The 23,495-nt window shown below is 48.2% G+C and overlaps 1 protein-coding gene across 1 annotated transcript in view; it reads right to left on the bottom strand.

Annotated features, from left to right (window-relative positions):
- LOC147717715 (E3 ubiquitin-protein ligase TRIM39-like) overlaps nucleotides 1-23,495 on the bottom strand; it is a 305,695-nt gene that overhangs the window by 256,050 nt on the left and 26,150 nt on the right. The window contains exon 2 of the mRNA XM_086924496.1: nucleotides 6,561-6,656. Coding sequence (XP_086780622.1) covers nucleotides 6,561-6,656 — 96 coding nt within the window. The remainder of the gene's footprint in view (nucleotides 1-6,560; nucleotides 6,657-23,495) is intronic.

Below are 23,495 nucleotides of genomic sequence, written 5' to 3'. Positions count from 1 at the left end.
CCTTGATGATTTTTTGTTCCTGGGGGCGGCCGGGGATCCGGAATGTGGGCAGGCTTTGGCTCAATTTTGTGTTTTAATGAATCAGTTTGGCGTGCCATTGGCACCAGGTAAGACTGTGGGGCCTTCCACTTGCCTCGAGTTTTTGGGGATCGAGTTGGATTCCGAGGAAGGGTGTTTTCGTTTACCTGCCGAAAAAGTGTCAAAGTTCAGGACATCCCTGCAAATATGTATAAATGGATCCAAGGTTAAGCTGCATCAGTTACAGCAGCTAGTTGGCCAGTTGAATTTTGCCCTGAGGGTTATACCAATGGCCCGCCCCTTTTCTCGTTCGATTGCTCAAACCATGGTCGGCCTGAAGGAGGGCCATCATCGCACGAGGCTCTCGGCTGAGGTCCGCCAGGACATGCGCATTTGGTTGGCATTCCTGGCGGATTTTAATGGTCGAGTCGTCTGGAATAAACCGGCCGTGTCCTCTGATGAGCTGGGGCTGTGGACGGATTCGGCAGGGAGTATAGGTTTTGGTGCCATCTTCGGCACAAGATGGTCTGCACAAAAGTGGCCGACATGGTGGCATGACAGTGGGCTGACAAGTAACATTGCTTTCCTGGAACTTTTCCCCATTTTAGTAGCCCTGAAAACTTGGCCCGAAGGGTTCAGGGATCACTCTGTGGTATTCTGGTCTGACAATATGACCGTGGTCGAGTGTATCAATAGCCAGGCAGCACGATGCAAGTGGATTTTGAGACTACTCAAAGAGATTGTTTTACTGTGTATGCAATTGAATGTGTTATTCAAAGCAAGACATGCCCCAGGGGTAATGAACCAGGCAGCTGATGCACTGTCTCGTTTTCGTATGCAGGCTTTCTGGGGTTTTCTTCCCACAGCGGACCCGGAGCCGGCACCCTTTCCCGAAGCTCTCTGGTCTCTCGGTGCCCCGAACTTCGTAACCTCGTGGGAGAGAGTTTAGCACCCAGGACGAGGAAGGCATATGAAGGGGCGTTCCGGTCCTATTTGGCCTTTTTGGGGACTGATAGAGAGGAGCTTTGGGGCCAGGAAGAGTGGGTGGTGAATTTTCTGATGTCCTTACATCGGGTCGGGAAATCGGTGGCCACGGCTCAGAGGCATCGGGCTGCCATTTCCTTTGTTGCTAGGGCCCACGGGATCCTTGACCCAACAGCGTCTTTCGTTGTACAGAAAGCGCTACGAGGGTGGCAACGCCTTGAGGGTCGCAGAGTAGATGAAAGGCGCCCGATAGGTTTAGATAGGCTGGCCCAGTTGCTATCCAGACTCCCTGCTACGTGTTCATCTCAGTTTGAGACGGTGTTATTCCGAGCCGCTTTTACGCTGGCATTCCATGGGGCTATGCGGGTAAGCGAACTAGTGGCGAGGAACAAGCAGGATGTGACAGGAGGATTGTGCCTGGAGCACGTCCAGATCAGAGGGGAGACGATGACGGTCTCGTTTGTCAGGTCCAAAACGGATCAAAGTGGGATGGGTGACTGCATAATCATACGCAGGATTCCCGGGTCCTCCATGTGCCCGGTAAGGTGTCTAGAAGATTATTTAACACGTAGGGTGGCATCATGGGGGGGGACCTTGTTGAGACACGCTGACGCCACCCCACTGACAAAGTTTCAGTTTCAGCGGGTGCTTGCGATGTCGATTGCCGCTGCGGGCTTGAACCCGGGCGAGTTTGGGACCCATTCCTTTCGGATAGGGGCTGCTACAGAAGCTACAGCCAGGGGTCTGGATGTGGAACAAGTTAAACGGGTGGGGCGTTGGTCCTCCAACTGTTATAAAAGGTATGTGCGTTTGCACATGTTGTGAAGCTGTAACAATGTACTCACGCTTCTTGTTTTTGTTTGGTTTTCAGTTACGCAAGCCTACGAGGCGGGGCGGACTTTGCAGTCGACCCAACACCGGGCCAGCGGTCAGACATCACCGGCTGTGAAAAAGGAGGTGTGGGTCGTGGGCCACTCATACGTGAGACGTGCCGCAGACGTATTCAAGGCAGGTGATATGATTCACGTAGCTGGGGAATACGGGTACAGTGTGTCCTTCTACGGAAGAGGCGGTCTCTGTATTGACCAGTTTCAATCATTTTTTGAGGGTTTGCTAGGGCGGACGAGGTCACCGCGGTCTGTAGTCATAGTACATCTTGGGGGTAATGATTTGGTCACCACTGGTAGACGACTTCTCCTTGAGGCGATGCTTTCCACTGTAAGTTGGTTAGCGAGGAGAGTTCCAGGGTGCACAATTGCATGGTCCCATATGATCCCACGAAAAGTGTGGCGGGGGGCTATTTCGGTTCCTGCTTTAAATCATTCTGTTAGAAAGCTTAATAATAAAGTGAGTAGGTTGTTCCGTTCCAAGACTCTGCATGCTATTTCACATGGGTGTATTAATGATGACAGTATGTATGTGGGGGATGGAGTGCATTTGTCTCGGGTGGGGAATGAGTTACTCATAGGAGACTTCTTAGCATGGCTAAAAACGTTACACCATGACCTTTAGGTAGGAGTGTTGTGGGGGGTCCGGATAGCCGGTCAACTATCCGGCCTGTGGCGGTAAGGTCATGATCGGTGAGCACTAATTGGAAGATCCCTATGAGTGGGCGTCACCCAGCACGGATGGGAGCGCTCGGGGGAGGTGGCCATTGGCCCCTCAACGGGGAGGCGGTCCCTTCTAAGGATGGGTCGCCGAAAGAAAAGGAAAGGCGGTCAAGGCCCCTTCCTGGGTAGGAGGGGTTACAGCCCCCTCCTGGGGAATTTCCCGGGGCCAGGACGTCTGCGACGGCAGATGTGGTAAGTTGTGTGGGGTTTGGGGGGGGGTCTACGCTACCTTCTAGATACCTCACACGAGTCCTCGAACGACCTCTAAGTGGCGTCGAGTTTTATTGGGGCCCCCGTCAAGTCAAGGGAAATTGGTAATTGCACTTGAGGTAAGCCTCTGGGCCGCCCCTCACAAGTGAGGGCGATATTTCTGGGTTAGGGATCTTGACACCGGTTACGACCTTGCCGTTGGCCCTTAAACGTTAGGATGTACAATTTCAAAATTTCAAGTAAATGTTTTGTAGGATGTTAGTTCGGCTAGGAGAACCTTTGTATTAGAGAATCTGTTAAGGTTAGCCAAACATCGCAATGTGGTAATGAAATTGTACATAATATGAAACTGTTTATTTAATGTTTTAATTTGTTTCATATTTTAATAAATACGGCCGGGAGGGTTACTCCCTCCCGTCTTCCAAAGACTTCAGAACTGTTTCCGGTTTCCCATCCTTGGGGATTGTGTTGAGAGGGGGTGGCGGGTATCTCAGCCATATGGAAAGGGGCGACCACTCGGTCCCCCCGAACGTATGGCGGAGTACCACGATCCCCCCGGGAAGCCATCTTGGGCGGGAGGCGCGTCTCGGCTGGTATGCCCAAAGCGGGGTAGCCGGGGCGCGCCTTTTCCCGCCCTAGAGTGGGTTGGCCTAGACACTGACGCGGCTGGCCACGCCCTAGGGGCAGGCAGGGGCGGGTTTACGCCCGCCCTGAAGACGGATAAAAGGAGAAGCAAGATCCGAAGGCATCCTCTTGTTCCTGTGCTCTGAAGCTGCACCTCCTCGCTGCACGTGAGCTCGAGACGGAACGAAGAGCCAATTTTGACCCACCCACCAGCCCCTGAGGACAGCAAGTGGTTTTTTGAATAAAGTTGATGGATAACTCTGATTTTCGTTTACAGGTTGTGGTATTATCGTGATGAATTTGAGTATGTAATAAAGAATGGTCAATTTGTGTTACGTTTCGTAAATTAGGAAAGTCTGCTTTAAGTGTTCATTGGTAAGCATGCTTTTAATAAGAATGTAGTTACTACGGTCTTTTTAGTTTAGTCATTTAGTTAGCATTGTCGTATTTATTTTGGTCGGGCGGTAAGGTCATGATCGGTGAGCACTAATTGGAAGATCCCTATGAGTGGGCGTCACCCAGCACGGATGGGAGCGCTCTGGGGAGGTGGCCATTGGCCCCTCAACGGGGAGGCGGTCCCTTCTAAGGATGGGTCGCCGAAAGAAAAGGAAAGGCGGTCAAGGCCCCTTCCTGGGTAGGAGGGGTTACAGCCCCCTCCTGGGGAATTTCCCGGGGCCAGGACGTCTGCGACGGCAGATGTGGTAAGTTGTGTGGGGTTTGGGGGGGGGTCTACGCTACCTTCTAGATACCTCACACGAGTCCTCGAACGACCTCTAAGTGGCGTCGAGTTTTATTGGGGCCCCCGTCAAGTCAAGGGAAATTGGTAATTGCACTTGAGGTACGCCTCTGGGCCGCCCCTCACAAGTGAGGGCGATATTTCTGGGTTAGGGATCTTGACACCGGTTACGACCTTGCCGTTGGCCCTTAAACGTTAGGATGTACAATTTCAAAATTTCAAGTAAATGTTTTGTAGGATGTTAGTTCGGCTAGGAGAACCTTTGTATTAGAGAATCTGTTAAGGTTAGCCAAACATCGCAATGTGGTAATGAAATTGTACATAATATGAAACTGTTTATTTAATGTTTTAATTTGTTTCATATTTTAATAAATACGGCCGGGAGGGTTACTCCCTCCCGTCTTCCAAAGACTTCAGAACTGTTTCCGGTTTCCCATCCTTGGGGATTGTGTTGAGAGGGGGTGGCGGGTATCTCAGCCATATGAGCTTGTCCCAGTATTACCTAAATAAGTCATAGCATCACTTAAATGAGCTATTATATATTTTAACCTTATAGATTTCGCTACAGCAGCTTGATTCAACACAAGGGACAAATAAGGTAGAATAATCATATAATCTCGGCACTGTCAGAATATTGACAGTACCTATGAACCAAACGTATGAGATAGGAGTTTATCGTTCATATTAAGTTGCCAGGAATTCGATCCACTCACGGACTCGAAAACCCTTTCAAACATGGCCGCCACGGATTTTGACTATCTCAGACACACGGGCGCATAGTCCGTCGTTTAATGAGAACTCCGCGAAACTGACGCGGAGTGTAGCGGAATCAGTAGATAAACGGGGACCGAAGCACATAGACGCTAGTGCGGAGTACGGGTATCGTTTAGAGCAGAAGTTACGTTAACAACAGGTAAGACAGGAACATTTATATCTAAACTAAGCAATAGACTTGGAGACAACTGGTGAGGGTGCTTATGCTGTTACATTTCGGTTTTTTAAAATCGGGATAACGAAGAACAAAGCACAGGTAAACACGGCAAGCTACCGCGAGCTGGTACTCTTAGAAATGTTTTCAACATCATTTAAAATTAAAACAAAAAATGATTTGTATATTTCAGAAACCTGAGACACATTTGAATCAGGTATGTGGAAAACCAATTACACACTAACAGGGTCTAACCAAACAAATATATATACTGAAGACCTTATTGCCCATTATTTTTTCAGAGACTCAAGATACCGTCTTTTAAGGTATGTGAAACTATTTTAGGCAAGTGGATAGTTATCACATTAGTGGACATGGCATCATTATATAGTGGCTTGCACTTATGTTTTATACACAGGTACAAGGGCCATACTGAGGGACAGGACTAAGGTCATACATCATTACAAGGACCAGGTATGCAAACATTACGGTCATAGATACACAGAACCCCCCGCCATAAATTGATACTTACACCATATTCTTTAATTTTCTTTTATAGATACTGCCCCTGATGAAGGCACACACCAGTGCCGAAATGCATTGGGCTCATTCGTAAAATGTTGAATAAATGTACTATATTATATGTGCCAAGTATAAACTGATGAACATGAAATGTATAAACTCTGTGAATATATGTCAGCAATGAAATAAGAATTGTGCATGTTTAAAAAAGTAATTATGATTCACATGAAAAACAATATGAACTAGAAAAATAAATGTGTGGAATATAACACAAGAGTGGTTTAAAACATATTTGGATTTAATAAGATTATATAAAGCGCCACGGGGCCACGTGAACAGTGCGCGATTGGGTGGTAACTCAACACCACCATAACAAACTGACTGAACTCTCGCCTGGCTGCAGTACCAGACTCCCCTCAGCTTGGTTGGCGAGAGATGGTTTGGAGGAATCAGTCAGTGAAGTGTTCCTAACCACACTCTTTGCAATTTTCTTTCTACTCTTGCTATATTTTATTGTCTTTATTTCCGTTAGTTCTGATTCTTTTCATTCATTATTACATGTATATATTGCACTTTACTTTTGATCGCTTATTTCTATTATCCTATTGTTACTTGGGAGTCTGCCATGACTAATGCATTCAGCCTACCCTTGTTGAAGTAGTGTATGAATAAAAGACATATGTGTTATATTCCATATGATTGGATTGGTATTATTATCTCGCCTTAGGGGAGTGCTGTGTTTTGCCTGTGCCTGAGGGAGTAGTGTGGGTAAGATCTGTCCTTTTGGTGAAAAGCAGATTCCAGAACAACGCCCCACATCTCATTTCCAGTCCTCACTCTCTGAAGTACCCCTTTGTCTTTTGGCTTTATTTAAGTAAGAGGACACAATGTCTCTCAACTTTCTACATAAAGCGAGGAAACCTCTCACCTCCACCTTGGACGCAGTACTGCTTTCTTCAGCTGCCCATGTCTGCAGGCTTTCCAGCTCCTTTTTCAGTCGTTCCACTTGGGCATGAATTCTCTTCTGAAAAACAATCCATGTGCTAATATTATCTAACAGCTCTTCTGCATATCAATATTTAGCTTAATTATTCCAAGCAAGCATGAATATTCCATCTGTACAGCTGCCCATATGATGCTACAGACTGCTGTTGTTGGAATAAATACTGTACGCACTGTACTCACAGATCAGTATGTCAAGAGTCCGCTTAGCCATCGGATCACTCCCCTGTAGGAATAGATTTCACACACGGTGCTAGACAGCAGAGCCGTACTATTGTCATTAATCCATGGTTATTCAAGATCCCTGATATAAGAGAGGAGCTAAGGGCCCGATGTAGGTAGCCCTTTACCGATCCGAATCGGCCGAAAATACCGATTTTCGGCCGTTTCCGATCGGTAAAGGGCTATTGAGATGTAGGGGCACATTTTCGGTAATTTTACCGAATCGGTAAATTTACCGATTCGGTAATATGTACCGAATCGGTAAAATAATTACCGATTCGGTAATATTTACCGATTCGGTAAAATTACCGAAAATGCAATGTAGGTAGGCAATGTACCTTCTGCACATGGCTTACAGAATCGGTATTTTACCATGGAATACAAATCCATGGTAAAATACCGATTCCGGTGTGCATGCACATGTGTGCATGCACACCTATGTCATGTGACAGGCAGACCTGCCCTTAGGGCAGGTATGCTTGCCACATGGCACCTGTGCCTGTTTTGGGGGTGCCAGAGGGTGTCAAAGTGACACCCCCTGCACCCTTGTGAATTCTTTAATTACCGATTCGGTAAATACCGAATCGGTAATGCCTAATCATTCCTATGGGCTTCAAAGCCCATAGGAATGAATGGGCATTACCGATTCGGTATTTACCGAATCGGTAATTAAAGAACTGTTAAGGATTCGGTAACGAATCCAGATGTTGGGACCTACATACCATTTACCGATTTTGAAATACCGAATCGGTAGGATTCGGTATTTCAAAATCGGTAAATGGGATTTACCTACATCGGGCCCTAAGTGTACAGACTGGTTACTTTTTTGAAGAAAATGTAGGATCCGTAGACTCAGACGAAAACGATCTGGGAAGCTTACAAAGTAGTTCAAAACGCAGTATGTTGCAAAACGACGGGAGATACTAACACAGCTGGAAGATGAGCTCAAGGAAGTAGAGGCAGGGTATGCACTCCACCCCTCGGAGGATTTGATGCATGCCATGGCACTCAAAAGGGATGAATATAAATTAAAAGCCCGAGAACATATGATAGCGACGCAGACAGCTGCTCATCACAGACTTTACGAGTTGAGGGACAGGGCGGGTAAAACACTAGACTGGTTGGAATGGAAAGAGCAGGGTGCGAGGTGGGTACCTAGAATACAGGTGTCCATTGGAGACATCGTATCTTGCCTCGAAGACATGGCAAAGGCATTTGCTGACCACTTCGAGGAAGTATACTCGCCGTCAGCCATATATATAGCTGAGGAATCGCGTCAGCTTTTGGAGGAGTGTACGTTGCCTGCTCTGTCCGCTGAAGATAGGGAATCACTGGAGGCTGATCTCTCCGATGAGGAAATTCGAACAGCCATTGGCCGAATAAAACCGGGAAAGGCTATGGGGCCTAACAGTACCCCGTGGAATTTCTTAAAGTAACAGGCACTCAAGTGGTCCCACATCTGCGAGCCATGTATCAGGAGAACTGGGAAATGGGTGCCTTGCCCCCTGACCAGCGGCTGGCAAGTATTGTTGTCATCTATAAAACGGGCAAACCGGTGGAAGATTGTCGTTCCTATAGACAGATCTCATTAATCAACGTGGAGGCGAAAGTCTTGGCGAAGGCTCTTGTCACACAGCTGGGGACTGTGGTATCCTCCGTAGTGCACCCTGACCAATCGGGTTTTATGCCAGGGAGAAATACGGCCCTTAATATTCGTCGCCTGCATAACGTGTTGGCCATGCAGGAATATTTAGAAAAAGACGATGCTATATTATCCTTAGCCGCCTCTATGGCTTTTGACTCGATTGAATGGTTCTATATGTTTGAGGTATTAGTAAGAGCGGGATTGGGCATGAAATTCATGAGATGGGTGCGATTGCTTTACACCGACATATCCGGACAGGTTAGAGTGAATAATTACACGTCCAGACTGTTTTCTCTTCGTAGAGGTACGATGCAGGGGTGCCCCCTGTCACCGCATTATTTGCATTAATGTTGGATCCCCTAGCGACGTGGATAAGGAAAGACGTGATGACTAGAGGTCTGAGATGGTCCCCTGACTATGAAGACAGAATATCACTCTATGCGGATGATATAGTGTTATATCTGACATATCCATATAGATCCTTTCGGGTGGTTCTAGACATTTTTACTAACTTTGGGAAGTATTCTGGCTACGCTATCAATTGGGGCAAATCGGTATTGTACATGCTTCACGGACAGACCCCACGTCTTCCAAACGACTGCGCACTGATGGTCGCGTCGGACGGTTTTAAATACCTGGGGATCTTCGTCACGCCCGATTCGGCTCTTTTCTACAGGAGCAACCTGGCACCCTTGCTTACTCGGCTACGAGCGGATGTCCAGCATTGGAGATCCCTGCCATTGTCCTTGGTTGGCTGGGCTGCTCTCTTGAAAATGCTTTCTCTCCCACGTTTCCTATATGTTCTACAGAATTGTCAGATTAGAGTTCCTGATGCCTTCTTTATCGCAGTGGAGGGGGAGGTGCATATACTGCTATGGGATGGGGGGGCTCCCAGAGTAGCGATCCACAAATTAACAAAGGGATGGTATGATGGGGGTATAGCTCTGCCGGATATTCGGCTATATTATTGGGCCTCGCAATTGGTCACGGTGAATAGATGGAAATATACCTTACCTGATGACCCAGCGTGTGCCCTAGATAGATTTCAGATGGACAGGGCAGGTTATCTCGGGGCGCTGTACTCAGCGACACGGAGAAAGCAGTTTGTAGGCCCCACCCAACATACGCTGCAGATATGGAGGCCGGCTAACTCCCGACTGGGTTGGACAAACAGACTCACTCTTATGACGCCGCTATGGTCTGCAAAAAAGCTGGTTCTGCTCTGTCACCATCCCGGGTTTGACAAATGGGACATGATTGGTATCTCAGTGGTAGGAGATCTGATTAGGAAAGGCAGGATTTTGCGGTTTGAAGAGCTACAGAAAACGTTACAGCTGGCACCTAGTGAAGCCTTTCGATATTTGTAAATCAGACACGCATTGATGGCGGCGTTTCCTGATTGTGCAGATATACCAGAGTATTCTCCCCTACAGGATCGCCTACTAGATGGACAATTGCACACAAAGGCGATCTCACCTATAGGAAGCTTAGCAATCACATGCCAGATTCCTTCGTACAGCTCAAGGAGAAATGGGAAAGAGACTTAGGGGCCATAGAAGTGGAGGACTGGAGGCAAGCGCTGATGTCTCCTAGAGAGGCTGCCATTACACTTAGATACCGACTCATACAGCTCTGAATCCTACACCGTTCATACTTGACTGGGATTACTCTAGTGAAGATTGGGTCGAGGCCAGAGGATCTATGTTTCAAGGGGTGCAGACAGAGTTGGCTAGCTTCTATCATATGATCTGGGAATGCCCATTGGTGCAGAACCGATGGGACAGGATAGTGACGCATCTGCGATCTGCCCCAAATAAGCCAATTACCTTGACGCCACGATTGGGCCTGCTGAACATATGGGAGGCTACGGATCTTACGGAGATAGAACAGCAGTTTGCAACAATGGGCTTCACGCTCTTTAAAAGAGAAATTGCTAGGGGAAGGGGTGGGGCCAGACCGCCAGGAGTAGCAGTATGGATGAGGGAATTAGATAAATGCATGATTGCTGAAAAAGAAGTGTTTATCGCACGTGGGTGTCCGAAGAAATGGGATAGGAAATGGGCCAAATGGAACATGTACAGAGGAGAAATATGTGTGTCCCCAGTGGTAGAACTAGAATTACGAAGGGACAGGGATGTAGAGCGAGAAACGTAAAGATATACGCTGTTTGAATCTATTGACTAATGTGATGATACATATGATTTGTGATGTGGAATAATCTGTGTAACAGTATATAGTCTGTCATTTATGCAATAAAAATATTTTCCAAAAAGAGTCCACTTAGCCACGCTCCCCACTAGGCTGTGACGAAGGAGAACATCACCCATAATAAGAATGTGATGTCACATAGACACTTTGCTTTTTCCTACCCCTCCGTGAGTTCATTTCAGTATGTTCTTCTTAGAAGTCTTTCTCAGTGCATACAAAAGACTCATCTGCTGCAGACATGCAACGCTTCAAACACTGCCTGCACCTTATCAGGACAGGATGTCCAGCACCTACCTGAAGCTCAACCCCACCAAGACCAAGCCACAAAAAAGAACTTGTCAAAAACTGGCTCAACAAATGGATTTGAACCCCAAAATGTCACCAATGGCAAGTCACACAGATTTACACTCAGCACTGACCTCACCCTGTGGGAACACATCACCACGAAAACTAAGACTGTCTTCTACCCGCAATCCCAACTGAGTAAAAATAGATCATTGCTTCTAGATAGGGACCATATAACTGTTCTTCAAGCCCTCAGATCCATCAGAGCACTGGGTTCATTTGAAGAGCCAGGTCTGGAGGTCCTTCCTCAATTGGGGCTGCGAAGTGGATTGTCTGAAGTGGGGGCATGGTGTTTCAGGTCTTGGCGGCAAGGTAGGAGAAGGATCTTCCTCCGGTTTTGGTCTTGCTGCCAGTGACAGTTGGGCGGAATGCAGGAGTCTGTTGGGTGCATGGAATGAGAGGCAGTGGTTCAGATATGCTGGTCCGACATTGTGGAGGGACTTGAATGAGTGGATGAGGATCTTGAAGGTTATTCTTCGTCGACTAGGAGCCAGTGGAGTTCACGCAGGTGTTGTGTGATATGGTTGTGGCGGGGGATGTTTAGAACGAGTCTGGCTGCAGCGTATTGGATGTTCTGGAGCTTCCAGGGGAGTTTCTGGGTGACGCCAGCATAGATTGTGTTGCTGTAGTCGAGTCTGCTGCTGATGAGGGCTTGGGTGACTGCTCTTATTGTATTCAGTGGGGATCTTTCAGAGCAGGCAGAGCGTGCTGAAGCCTGACAGGGAGACTAGATTGATCTGGCGGTTTCATGCGTGGTCTGTGGGTGTGAGGGTTGTTCCCAGTGCAGCAGGCCACCAGGAGTCATTCCAAATGGAGGTGATGGATCCCAGGAAAAGGACTTCTGTCTTGTCTGAGTTGAGCTTGAGGCAGCTGTATCATCTAGATGGCGACGGCTTCCATCCCTTTGTGGAAGTTGTTCTTGGCGACTGTGGATTCATTGGTATGGGACAGAATGAGCTAGGTGTCGTCAGCATAGGAGACGATGTTGAGTCCATAGTTCCTGAAGGTGGCTGCAAGTGGCGCCATGTAGACGTTGAAGAGGGTAGGGCTCAGGGAGAAGCCCTGTTGCACTCCGCAGCTGATATTTGTAGATTCTGGGAGGTACGGTGGTAGTCTGACCTCTGTATTCGGCCAGTGAGGAAGGAGTAGATCCAGTCCAGGGCTTTGTCATGGATGCCGGCATCATGGAGTCTTGTGCTTAGGGTGCTGTGGAAGACAGTGTTGAATGCCGCTGGGAGTTCCAGGAGGATGAGGGCCTCGGTTTCGCCCTGGTCGACGAGGGAGTGGATGCCTTCGGTGGCAGCAAGGAGGGAAGCCTCAGTGCTGTGGTTGCTTGGGAAACCGGATTGGGAGATGCCCAGGACGTGGTTGGCGTCAATGAAATCGGCAAGCTGGGCGTTGAGCAGCCCTCAGCTTGTAGTGCCAGATTTTAAAATGACGTTATGGCCCCCTGGAATCAATTAGGCAGGAAACAAAAGGGAGAGAGCAACAGTTATTTTCCACCAAGACACCAAAACTTCAGTTCTATGCATACATTTGACCCAAAGGACTTTTCCTTCCTATGTTCTTCCCAGATCATGTTTCCTCCTCTGTACTTCCCCTCTAACCCAATGGAACTGCATGACCTAACCCTGCATTCCACATAAATGCAAGTTGTATTCCTAACCTTTACGCTTCATCAGCACAAATCCTATGTTACTCAGGTTGGTGGTGCAGCATGCATTAGTTAGGATTGCATCATAGGGGCGTAGCATCTGTAAATTATTTATTGCCTTTTTGGCAAACAGCTAGCAAAATGTCGATCTACAATAACAATGCTTTATTTTGCAGAAAATTAGTTTGGCATTATATACTAGAATGTTTAGTATATCAAATGGTTGAAAACTGTTCCCAATATAGCATAAATATAGCAAAATGTACACTTCAAAAACAAACATGTTTAGCTCAAGGTTCTGTAAAATATCACATAAAAACTTTTTATAACCAGAAATTTGCAGTTTGCTGCACCTACGTAAACATAAAAATACTAGTACATAACTGGGAAAGTCTGCTGAAAATTATATTATTTTGTTCCTGTTTACCCTCTTTTCTCTTTAAAAAGCTTGTAAACATTTAAGGCAGTACACAATCTAAGTTTGTCATGCACTTGGCAGCGACACGAGGATGGGTTTTGGCCAAGTTTGTTACGAACATGTGGTACATTTTGCACTATTTATAGATTAAATAAATGTTGGTTATTTGCATGGATTACTCCAGCACAAACACACACTCCACATCTTGAAATGCTTTCATAAGTTTATCTCAGAGGATTGTTAGCTCAAGGAGTCCTTCCTTTACAAATCAGTCTTTAACAATTTGATTTAAGGCATCAGATAAGGGTCATTTGCCAGGGATGACATGATGTTCAGCTACAGACCACTAAATATAAGCTTCAAGAAGCACTCCGTTCTATTTGTTTTATAATCACCTTATTTTTCTAATTGAACCAGGCGTGCTACTGAGGCTAGCACACTGTCCTTGTGTGCCTATAACTAGTGAAATCAGACCTCAAGTTTTTCAACCTGGCCTCTGTGCACTGTTGCCTAAAACTAAAAGTCATAACATTTATGAACGGAGTTTAAACTCTGATATTGTACTTTTCCTACATATAAAATGACAATGATTAAACAATACATTATTCAAACATCTGAAATATCCTTATAAATTGTACATATTTAATTTGTTGGATTCACAAATCAATTGCTTCAATACATTTTCTTGTTTTACATCACAGAGTGAATGTTTTTTATGAGAACCGCCCAATGCATTTCAGGCCCCATCGGCCCTTCTCCAGGGGCTTGATCTGTGAACAAAATAAACAAGCTTTCATTTTAAACAGAACCCATGTTCGGGTAAGGCAGTCTGAGAATTCTATACATTGAAAATCAAATGAGGATTGTTCTGTTGTATCCATGCTGGTTTAACACTTGTTGCGTGAGAACTCAAATAAATAAATAATTGTGGTAGGTTTTGTTTTGTTTTTCTGCGAACCCCTTCCCTCGACACCTGAGACTGAACTACTTTGTCTGGTGCCCGATGGAGCTACCTGGTTTAGCTATTGGGGAGAAGGACCGTGGATTCCCTCCTTGGTCGTCACCTACCCAGTCGGTCTTTAGACAGACTTCCTCTCGTCTCTACGGTAGTCTCTGCCCTTATCCTCACTTTCTCACCTCACCTACCCCCTACTTCTTTTCTCTCTCCTTTCTCTCCTCTCCTAACGTATTGCAAACTGTTCGTTGCAAGGTATATTTGTTGATCTTTTTCTGTTATACTGTTAAACCACATTGTTGCATTTCCATTCGTCCCTCCTGCTGTCTCCTCCCGCATCCTCCCTCTTTTTATGTCTCTCCTTCTCCCTTCTCTCAATGTGTTGAGACTTAACCTTTTTTTTTGTCTGATGCTTGATAGAGCTACCTGGTTTAGCTATAGGTGCGATGGGCCGTGGATTCTCTCCTTGGCCTTCACCTTACCCTGTCGGTCTTTAGACAGATCTCTTTTCGTCTCTCCATATTGTCTCTTCCCCTATCCTCCCTGTCTCACCTCCCCTGCCCCCTCCCCTACCTCTCTCTCTCCTTTCTCCCTTCCTAATTGTTTTGCCTATTCTTTTTTGGGGATTTATTGTGTAATTGTTGAACTTTTTCTGTTACATTGTTGATTCTCATGTAAAGCAATCTGATACCTCCCGGTCTAGCCAGCGCATTATAAAACTCTTTAAATAAAATAAATAAATAAATAAATAAAGCGCTCGAATGAGAGAGTTGCGACCCGAGGTGGGTTATAAGGCAGATAAACTAAATATACTCATGCAGCGTTAAAGGGCCCGAGTAACATGTTCATGTCCAACAAAACCACAGTTCAAAAAGGTGGTGACTTTGGTGCGCCATATTTCTAGACACGTGACTTAGTGCTAGTACCAAAAGAAAGAACGGCGAGAGTAGAATCTGCAGGTACGAACCTTCCGCTCCGTGCTGGTAGACAATAGTGTGTTTAAGATCTATAAAAAATCACAATATGATTTCTGTATTAATCATTAATAGTGTTCTATTGCCTCAATAAAAGACAATCTAAATCGCACGGACAAATCTGTAAAATTCAAATTGATATATACACAGACCAAGAAAAAACAATAGCGCTTGTGTGTCCCCAAGTGAAATGGAACCATAAAACAAACAGTGAAAAACATGTAACGTGTACAGCTTGGTTTCAACACATTTTTTAAAAAGGCGACCAAAGATTAACTTAGTAATGATTCCAGCTTCTGTGTACAATAGTCAGAGCTGTTAAACTGGTTCGCTTTCAAACAGAGTCGACCGCGTTTCGACCCCTTTACAAGGGATATGGGGGCAATCTAATGATCAGAAAAAGAAAAGAAGGCTCCACCGTCGTGCTGAGAGGTCGCTCCCCAGTCTCCCTGACGAGACCTGGTATCGTTGCACTGCCTCTCATCTGCATTGTGCTGCCCTGCTCGCTGCTCCGCTCTGATTAATTATTGTGATTTGCTTATTATCATTGTGCTGCCCTGCTTGCTGCTCCGCTCTGATTAATTATTGTGATTTGCTTATTATCATTGTGCTGCCCTGCTCGCTGCTCCGCTCTGATTAATTATTGTGATTTGCTTATTATCATTGTGCTGCCCTGCTCGCTGCTCCGCTCTGATCAATTATTGTGATTTGCTTATTATCATTGTGCTGCCCTGCTCGCTGCTCCGCTCTGATCAATTATTGTGATTTGCTTATTATCATTGTGCTGCCCTGCTCGCTGCTCCGCTCTGATTAATTATTGTGATTTGCTTATTATCATTGTGCTGCCCTGCTCGCTGCTCCGCTCTGATTAATTATTGTGATTTGCTTATTATCATTGTGCTGCCCTGCTCGCTGCTCCGCTCTGATTAATTATTGTGATTTGCTTATTATCATTGTGCTGCCCTGCTCGCTGCTCCGCTCTGATTAATTATTGTGATTTGCTTATTATCATTGTGCTGCCCTGCTCGCTGCTCCGCTCTGATTAATTATTGTGATTTGCTTATTATCATTGTGCTGCCCTGCTCGCTGCTCCGCTCTGATTAATTATTGTGATTTGCTTATTATCATTGTGCTGCCCTGCTCGCTGCTCCGCTCTGATTAATTATTGTGATTTGCTTATTATCATTGTGCTGCCCTGCTCGCTGCTCCGCTCTGATCAATTATTGTGATTTGCTTATTATCATTGCGCTGCCTTGCTCGCTGCCCCGCTTCCACGTTAACTTTCATTGGCCAGTAAGTCTTTAGCCTGTGCTACCCTGCTCGCTGCTCCTCTCTACCTGCGCAAAACGTTACACATTTAGCGCGATAACTCCCGGCGCTGTTCTCCGCCCTCCCCTCCGCTGCCATTTTGGGTGTTGTTGTTGTGCTCGTGAGCCCGCCCCGCCTCCCAGCTGAGCCGCCCTCCCACTGACGATATACAGCGCTTCCATACCTGAAAGCGCTGCGATCCCCTCTCCACCGTCGTGCTGAGTGGTCGCTCCCCAGTCTCCCTGACGAGACCTGGTATCGTTGCACTGCCTCTCATCTGCATTGTGCTGCCCTGCTCGCTGCTCCGCTCTGATTAATTATTGTGATTTGCTTATTATCATTGTGCTGCCCTGCTCGCTGCTCCGCTCTGATTAATTATTGTGATTTGCTTATTATCATTGTGCTGCCCTTCTCGCTGCTCCGCTCTGATTAATTATTGTGATTTGCTTATTATCATTGTGCTGCCCTGCTCGCTGCTCCGCTCTGATTAATTATTGTGATTTGCTTATTATCATTGTGCTGCCCTGCTCGCTGCTCCGCTCTGATCAATTATTGTGATTTGCTTATTATCATTGCGCTGCCTTGCTCGCTGCCCCGCTTCCACGTTAACTTTCATTGGCCAGTAAGTCTTTAGCCTGTGCTACCCTGCTCGCTGCTCCTCTCTACCTGCGCAAAACGTTACACATTTAGCGCGATAACTCCCGGCGCTGTTCTCCGCCCTCCCCTCCGCTGCCATTTTGGGTGTTGTTGTTGTGCTCGTGAGCCCGCCCCGCCTCCCAGCTGAGCCGCCCTCGCCCCTCCCCCTCCCCATCATCCATTTATGACAGTAGCCCATGCGCGCAGCGTCCACGCGCAGCATTCGCGCCCCAGTCGCGCCGAAGGTGCGCCAAAGGTAAGCCCGTCTACGCCCGTCCGCGCCTGGACCGCGCCCAGCGCCAGACCCCCTGGTCCTCGCGCTGCCCAGCCCTCCCGCATTACCTACGATGCCGCCACCCTCCTAGCCCTCAACCCCGGTCGCGCCCCCAACTGCGTCCAAGCCGCTCCTGGACAAACCCATGGACCTTTCTCCTGCTACTCCTGCAAATTCAGCGGCACCGACAACATCTCCGCTACGACCACACCACAGACTCCCGACCCCAACCACCTACAATGCATCCTTCTCAACACCCGCTCAGTCCACAGACACGCCATTGACCTATGGAATCTACTAGACACCATTTCTCCAGACATCGCCTTCCTAACGGAAACATGGATGAACGCTTCCTCCGCACCAGACATCACCATTGCCATCCCTGAAGACTATAAGATCACTCGCAAAGACCGTACCAGCCACACAGGAGGAGGAATCGCTATCGTCCATAAGAAAACAATCCGCATCTCAACCAGCTCTGATGCCAACCTCGCCAACTCCGAACACCTTCACTTCCAGATCCACATCGACCCCAAAACCACACTCAGAGGCACCCTCCTCTACAGACCACCAGGACCCCACGCAAAATTCAGTGAAGACATCACAGACTTCATCACTCCATACGCGCTCCCCTCCAAAGAATACATCCTTCTGGGAGACCTCAACTTTCACCTTGAAAAGATCAACGACCGCAACACCACCACCCTCCTGGACAACCTCGCCAACCTCGGACTTAAACAACTGGTCACTTCCCCCACCCACATCGCAGGTCACACACTCGACCCCATCTTCACCTCCAGCAATCATGTCTCCTTCAACCACACTACGGATCTCCTCTGGACTGACCACAGCTGCGTTCACTTCACCTACAACAAGCCAAAACCCACCAACCACCTCCAACCAACTCTGCAAAGAAACTGGAACAAAATCACCACCGACCAGATCTCCTCATCGCTCCTTCTAAACACCCCAGCCCACTCCTCGGACCCAAACCTAGCCGCCGCCAACTTCACCATATGGTTATCCGACACCGCCGACACCTTAGCACCACTGAAAAAACGTCAAAGCAAACCTGGCAACAAGAAGGCCTCATGGTTCAACGATGATCTTAAGAAGTCCAAGAAACTCTGCCGCACCCTTGAAAAAGCTTGGAAAAAAGATCCAACCACCAGCACCAAGGACGCCTTCAAAAACGCCACCCGCACTCACCACCAACTAATCCGAAAGGCCAAGAAAACAGCATTCAAGGATCGACTTGACAACAACGCCCACAACAGCAAGGAACTTTTCAACATCGTCAAGGAATTTACCAATCCCTCGGCCAACTCTAATGACATCACCCCCTCTCAAGCCCTCTGCGACTCCCTAGCCTCATTCTTCCACAACAAGATTGCAGACATCCACAACAGCTTCGACAACCAACCCGGAGTCCAACCCACCCAACCACATGCTGAACACTCTCCCCCCGCGAACACCCTTAACGACTGGAACCCAATCTCCACTGAGGACACCATCCGCCTGATGAACTCCATCCACTCAGGATCCCCCACAGACCCATGCCCTCACCACATCTTCAACAAAGCAGACTCCGTCATAGCACCGCACCTCCGAGACGTCATCAACTGCTCCTTCAACTCCGCCACCTTCCCGAAAAGCTGGAAACACGCTGAACTCACCGTCCTTCTGAAAAAACCCACAGCGGACCCCACCGAACTCAAAAATTACCGCCCCATTTCGCTCCTTCCATTCCCGGCCAAAGTAATCGAGAAAGCTGTCAACAACCAGCTCGCCGCTTTCCTCGAAGCCAACAAATCCCTCGACTCCTCACAATCTGGCTTCCGAGCAAAACACAGCACTGAGACCGCCCTCATCGCAGCAACAGACGACATTCGAACTCTACTGGACAATGGAGACACAGTCGCCCTCATCCTCCTCGACCTCTCTGCAGCATTCGACACAGTCTGCCACAGCACCCTTTTACAACGCCTCAGCAACATCGGAATACAAGGAAAAGCACTTGAATGGATCACCTCGTTCCTCACCGGAAGAACCCAGAGAGTCCGCCTTCCACCATTCAAGTCCGAGGCCACCGAAGTCATCTGTGGCGTACCACAAGGATCCTCGCTCAGCCCCACCCTCTTCAACGTATACATGAGCCCCCTCGCGGCCATCGCCCGCCAACACAACCTCAACATCATCTCTTACGCGGATGACACTCAACTAATCCTTTCTCTCACCAAGGACCCCAGCACCGCCAAAACTAACCTACACGAAGGAATGAAAGAAGTCGCTGAATGGATGAAGCACAGCCGTCTGAAACTGAACTCAGATAAAACAGAAGTCCTCATCCTAGGTACATCCCCCTCTGCATGGGACGACTCCTGGTGGCCGGAAGCCCTTGGAAAAGCACCCATCCCGACAGACCACGCACGGAACCTAGGCGTTATCCTGGATTCCTCACTTTCAATGAACAGACAAGTCAGCGCCGTATCCTCATCCTGCTTCAACATTCTTCGCATGCTCAAAAAAACATTTCGCTGGATCCCCACCGAAACCAGGAAAACAGTCACCCATGCTCTGGTCACGAGCCGACTGGACTACGGAAACACCCTCTACGCAGGTACTACCGCTAAACTCCAGAAGAAACTCCAACGAATCCAAAACGCCTCAGCCAGAATCATATTAGACATCCCACGCAACGAACACATCTCTGGTCACCTGAAAGACCTCCACTGGCTACCCGTCAACAAGAGAATCACTTTCCGACTGCTAACCCACGCACACAAATCACTCTACGACATCGGACCAGAATGCCTCAACTCACGACTGTCCTTCTACACCCCTCCCGCCAATTACGTTCTTCCAGCCAAGCCCTCGCCACTGTACCTCGCATCAACAAGACCACCATGGCAGGCAGATCCTTCTCATACCTGGCTGCTAAAACATGGAACTCACTCCCCACTTACCTTCGCCTTACCCAGAACGACCTAGCATTCAGAAAGCAACTTAAAACGTGGATATTTGACAAGAAAACCTCCTCCCCTTCCTTAGCGCCTTGAGACCCTCTGGGTATGTAGTGCGCTATATAAATTCTTTGACTTTGACTTTGACTTATGTCAGCTAGGATCCTTAAAAAAGGACTTAGATGGAATAATGAGTACCTGATGGCGATTGTTCAGCCTCGTGAGACAGTGAAATAAGTGAGACACCGGTAAAGTGAGAAAGGAAAATGGAATACTCATACGGGGACCCAGTCGGGTGCTGCACATGTGAGAATACAAAAGTGGTATTGATCAGTAAACTGAAGATTGACGTTTGGGTTATTAATGAACTGTTGGTTATCGAGAAACTGGTTGTCTTACCCCCGTACGAGAGACAAATCACCTCAGCAGATCTCCCAGGCTCTCGTTTCCTCAGCAGGAAGCACTGCTGCGTCATAGGAACACTGTCCACACAAGAGATTTACCAACTCGTCTGAGAAACCAGCAAGACATTGCCATCTTCTGGAGTGCAGCAAATCATGTTGCCTTTTCCTCAAAGGTCCAAAATATTTTTTATTTAGGATTGCTATGATGTAGCAAGTTGGATATATTTTCATTTGAACTTGTGCAAAGACATTGCACTTCCTCTAAAATGACTGACAAAATATAAACAGATTAATTTGCGCATATCAGAGTTGCTCGGTAAACAAGTACTGAAGTGGATGCCTGCCTGTGCCCAGGGGGGACAGTGGAGTGTACCCGATCATGAATTCATTCAAGTGTGTGCCTGCATGTGCCCCGGAGGCACTAGGAAGTACATGCTTTGTTGGGAGCACAGAGTAGGAATAAAAGGCAGTTGGAGGATCTCCACAAGATGAAAGCTTGCAAAGCCCACAGCACTCGGGCAGCACTGTAACTTTAAAGCCAGGGTAGAGGTCGCTCTTGTAGTGACTGCAGGCTGGGATGATTAAAAGGAGTTCCACCAAAGCGGATAAACACACTTCTTTGCCAATAGGAAACAGATATGAGAAAGACACAGAAACTGAAGAAAAGTAAGTGGCAAGCACAGGAACCAATGGAAAGCGAGGGCAGGCACAGCGCAAGCGCTGTGTAGGCAAAACCTAACCAGCATTTGCAATGCAATCAGTCTAACATTTGTGAAAATTAGAGCTGTTGGCGTTTAAAATGGCAATGTTTTTTTACTTTTGTTTTTAGGTCATCAGCTATGGAGACAGGAGATGGGCACACGCAGCATGCCGGAATCAGATCAGGTCGCACCCGCTCCGACTGTGAACTGTTACCGCGCGCACACACTCACACGCACACACACACGCACACATGCGCACACATGCGCACACACCCCCTCCCCCCCACTCACCGGGCTCTTTCCGCTGCGACAGGCTACGTCACTCCGCCGCATCACCTGGCACACGCAGCTCTGTAAAGGTACAGCCTACCACGCTGGTTGTTACGTCAGCCCGCTCGCGCACGCACCCAGCGTTCTTATCAGCTAGAGGGACCGTCATACAGAAAGGTGACGATTCGCTGCTAGTTTTTCCAATTCCAAGGGACGACATTTGAACGAACTGCAATAACATACTTTTTAGCCTATCAGTTCACGGAATACCGGAAGGGTTATGTAAATTGTAAAAAAAAATGTAAATTGATACTTGTATAGGTCACTACTCACCCGCAAGGGTCCCAAGGCGCTTGTACGAATACCGCTGTGGAACCCATCCTGGCTTTCCCTGTGAGGCGTCCACTCCTGGGCACCCCCAAGGTGGAGGCCAGGCATCCTTAGCATTGTGGGGGCCGTTGTGGAGATTACGCAAGCTACTGCCCAGAGTTGCAGAGTGGACTCCATGATTGGAATAGGCACCGAGGCGAGAATTATCAGGTCCATGGAATTTTGAGCCCAAGACCCGCCGAGGGGGGGAATGGAACCCTGGTCCCGGGCTAGACCTCTGCATCAGGGTCTGCCGCTCTAATCATTGAGCCACACTTCTCCACTTACAGAGCCACACTTCTCCATGTACAGATGTGCTTCATGCTTATCATTGAAGAGAAACATTCACAGCCGTCTTCATACCAAATAATTTGAGCAGGTCTCGCAGGCGTGTTTTTTTTTTTTTTGCATTTCACTGCCGCTTTTTTTTCGCAGTCCTTCCTTTCCTTCTCGCAGCCGCTTTCTTTAAAAGGCAGGAGCCGCGGCAGCCTGCAGGAGTTTGTGTGTGGTATTCAGTTCAGGGACAGAGGCGGGAGCTCTACGCGCGGAGATGTCAGAAGAGGCGAAAGTCGCTCCCTGCCCCTCATCCCTGTCTATATGCGCAGAGGTGCAGAGAGCGTCTTTGTGTCTGAGCATCTGCCGGCACAGCCCTTGACCTTCCCCGCCTGGGCTCTGAGCGCGGGATGCTCCCTCAGGAAACACGCTGAGCCGGCTCAGGTGTGCATCAGGAGGCGCAGCTGTTTACCTGCAGCGAGGGGAGGACGGGGAGAGGCACACAGCACCTCAGAGCTCCGGAGTAGCCGCCCCACCAGCAGCAAGGAGGAACTGCTTGCTGTAGGTGCCAGCGACCGGCCCAACCTGCCCCTCAGACCCACGCCCAGCCAGAGCTGTTTCCAGGTGCGGCCGGTGATGAAGGGGGGAGCCCCAAAGGCCCGAGACGATGAGGCCACGGCGGGGTGAGCTTTCAGAGCGGGGACACGGTGCTGAGCGAGGCCGGCAGCCAGCACTCGGGCGGGCAGCATCACTACTACTATGACACGCACACAAACACCTACTATATGCGTACCTTCGGACACCACACCATCGATGCCTTGCCCCGCATCGACCACTACTGGCACACTGCCGCCGACCTGGGCGAGAAGCTGCTGTGTTCCAGCTTGATGAGCTGGAGAAGGTGAGGCTGCGATCGGGGCATGCTGAGGGTGGACGATGGAGGGATGTTGAGAGCGATGGGGAGGTCACTCTATGGAGGCAGATACGTGGGTCAGGTCTGTGCGCATTGGATGCTCCTGGAGCATTGTGTGGGTAATGTGTAGAGTGAATTCATGACAGACAAGGGAATAGAGGACAGGTGCAGAACGCAGAGACACGGCAGGCAAAGGTAAGTAGGATGCTCAGTAGTAGAGGCACAGTACCAAGTATAGCGATCTTTTGGTGTAGGTTGGCTAGAGGACGACAGTGCCACGCAGAGGGTATGAGTCATTTATACGTGGGCATGGAATCCACCCTAATCGT

Source organism: Lissotriton vulgaris, chromosome 5 (genome assembly GCF_964263255.1).
Source record: "Lissotriton vulgaris chromosome 5, aLisVul1.2, whole genome shotgun sequence".
NCBI classification, from domain to species: Eukaryota; Metazoa; Chordata; class Amphibia; order Caudata; family Salamandridae; genus Lissotriton; species Lissotriton vulgaris.
The sequence above is the reverse complement of the archived record's forward strand: the minus strand, read 5'-3'. Positions and strand labels throughout refer to the sequence as shown.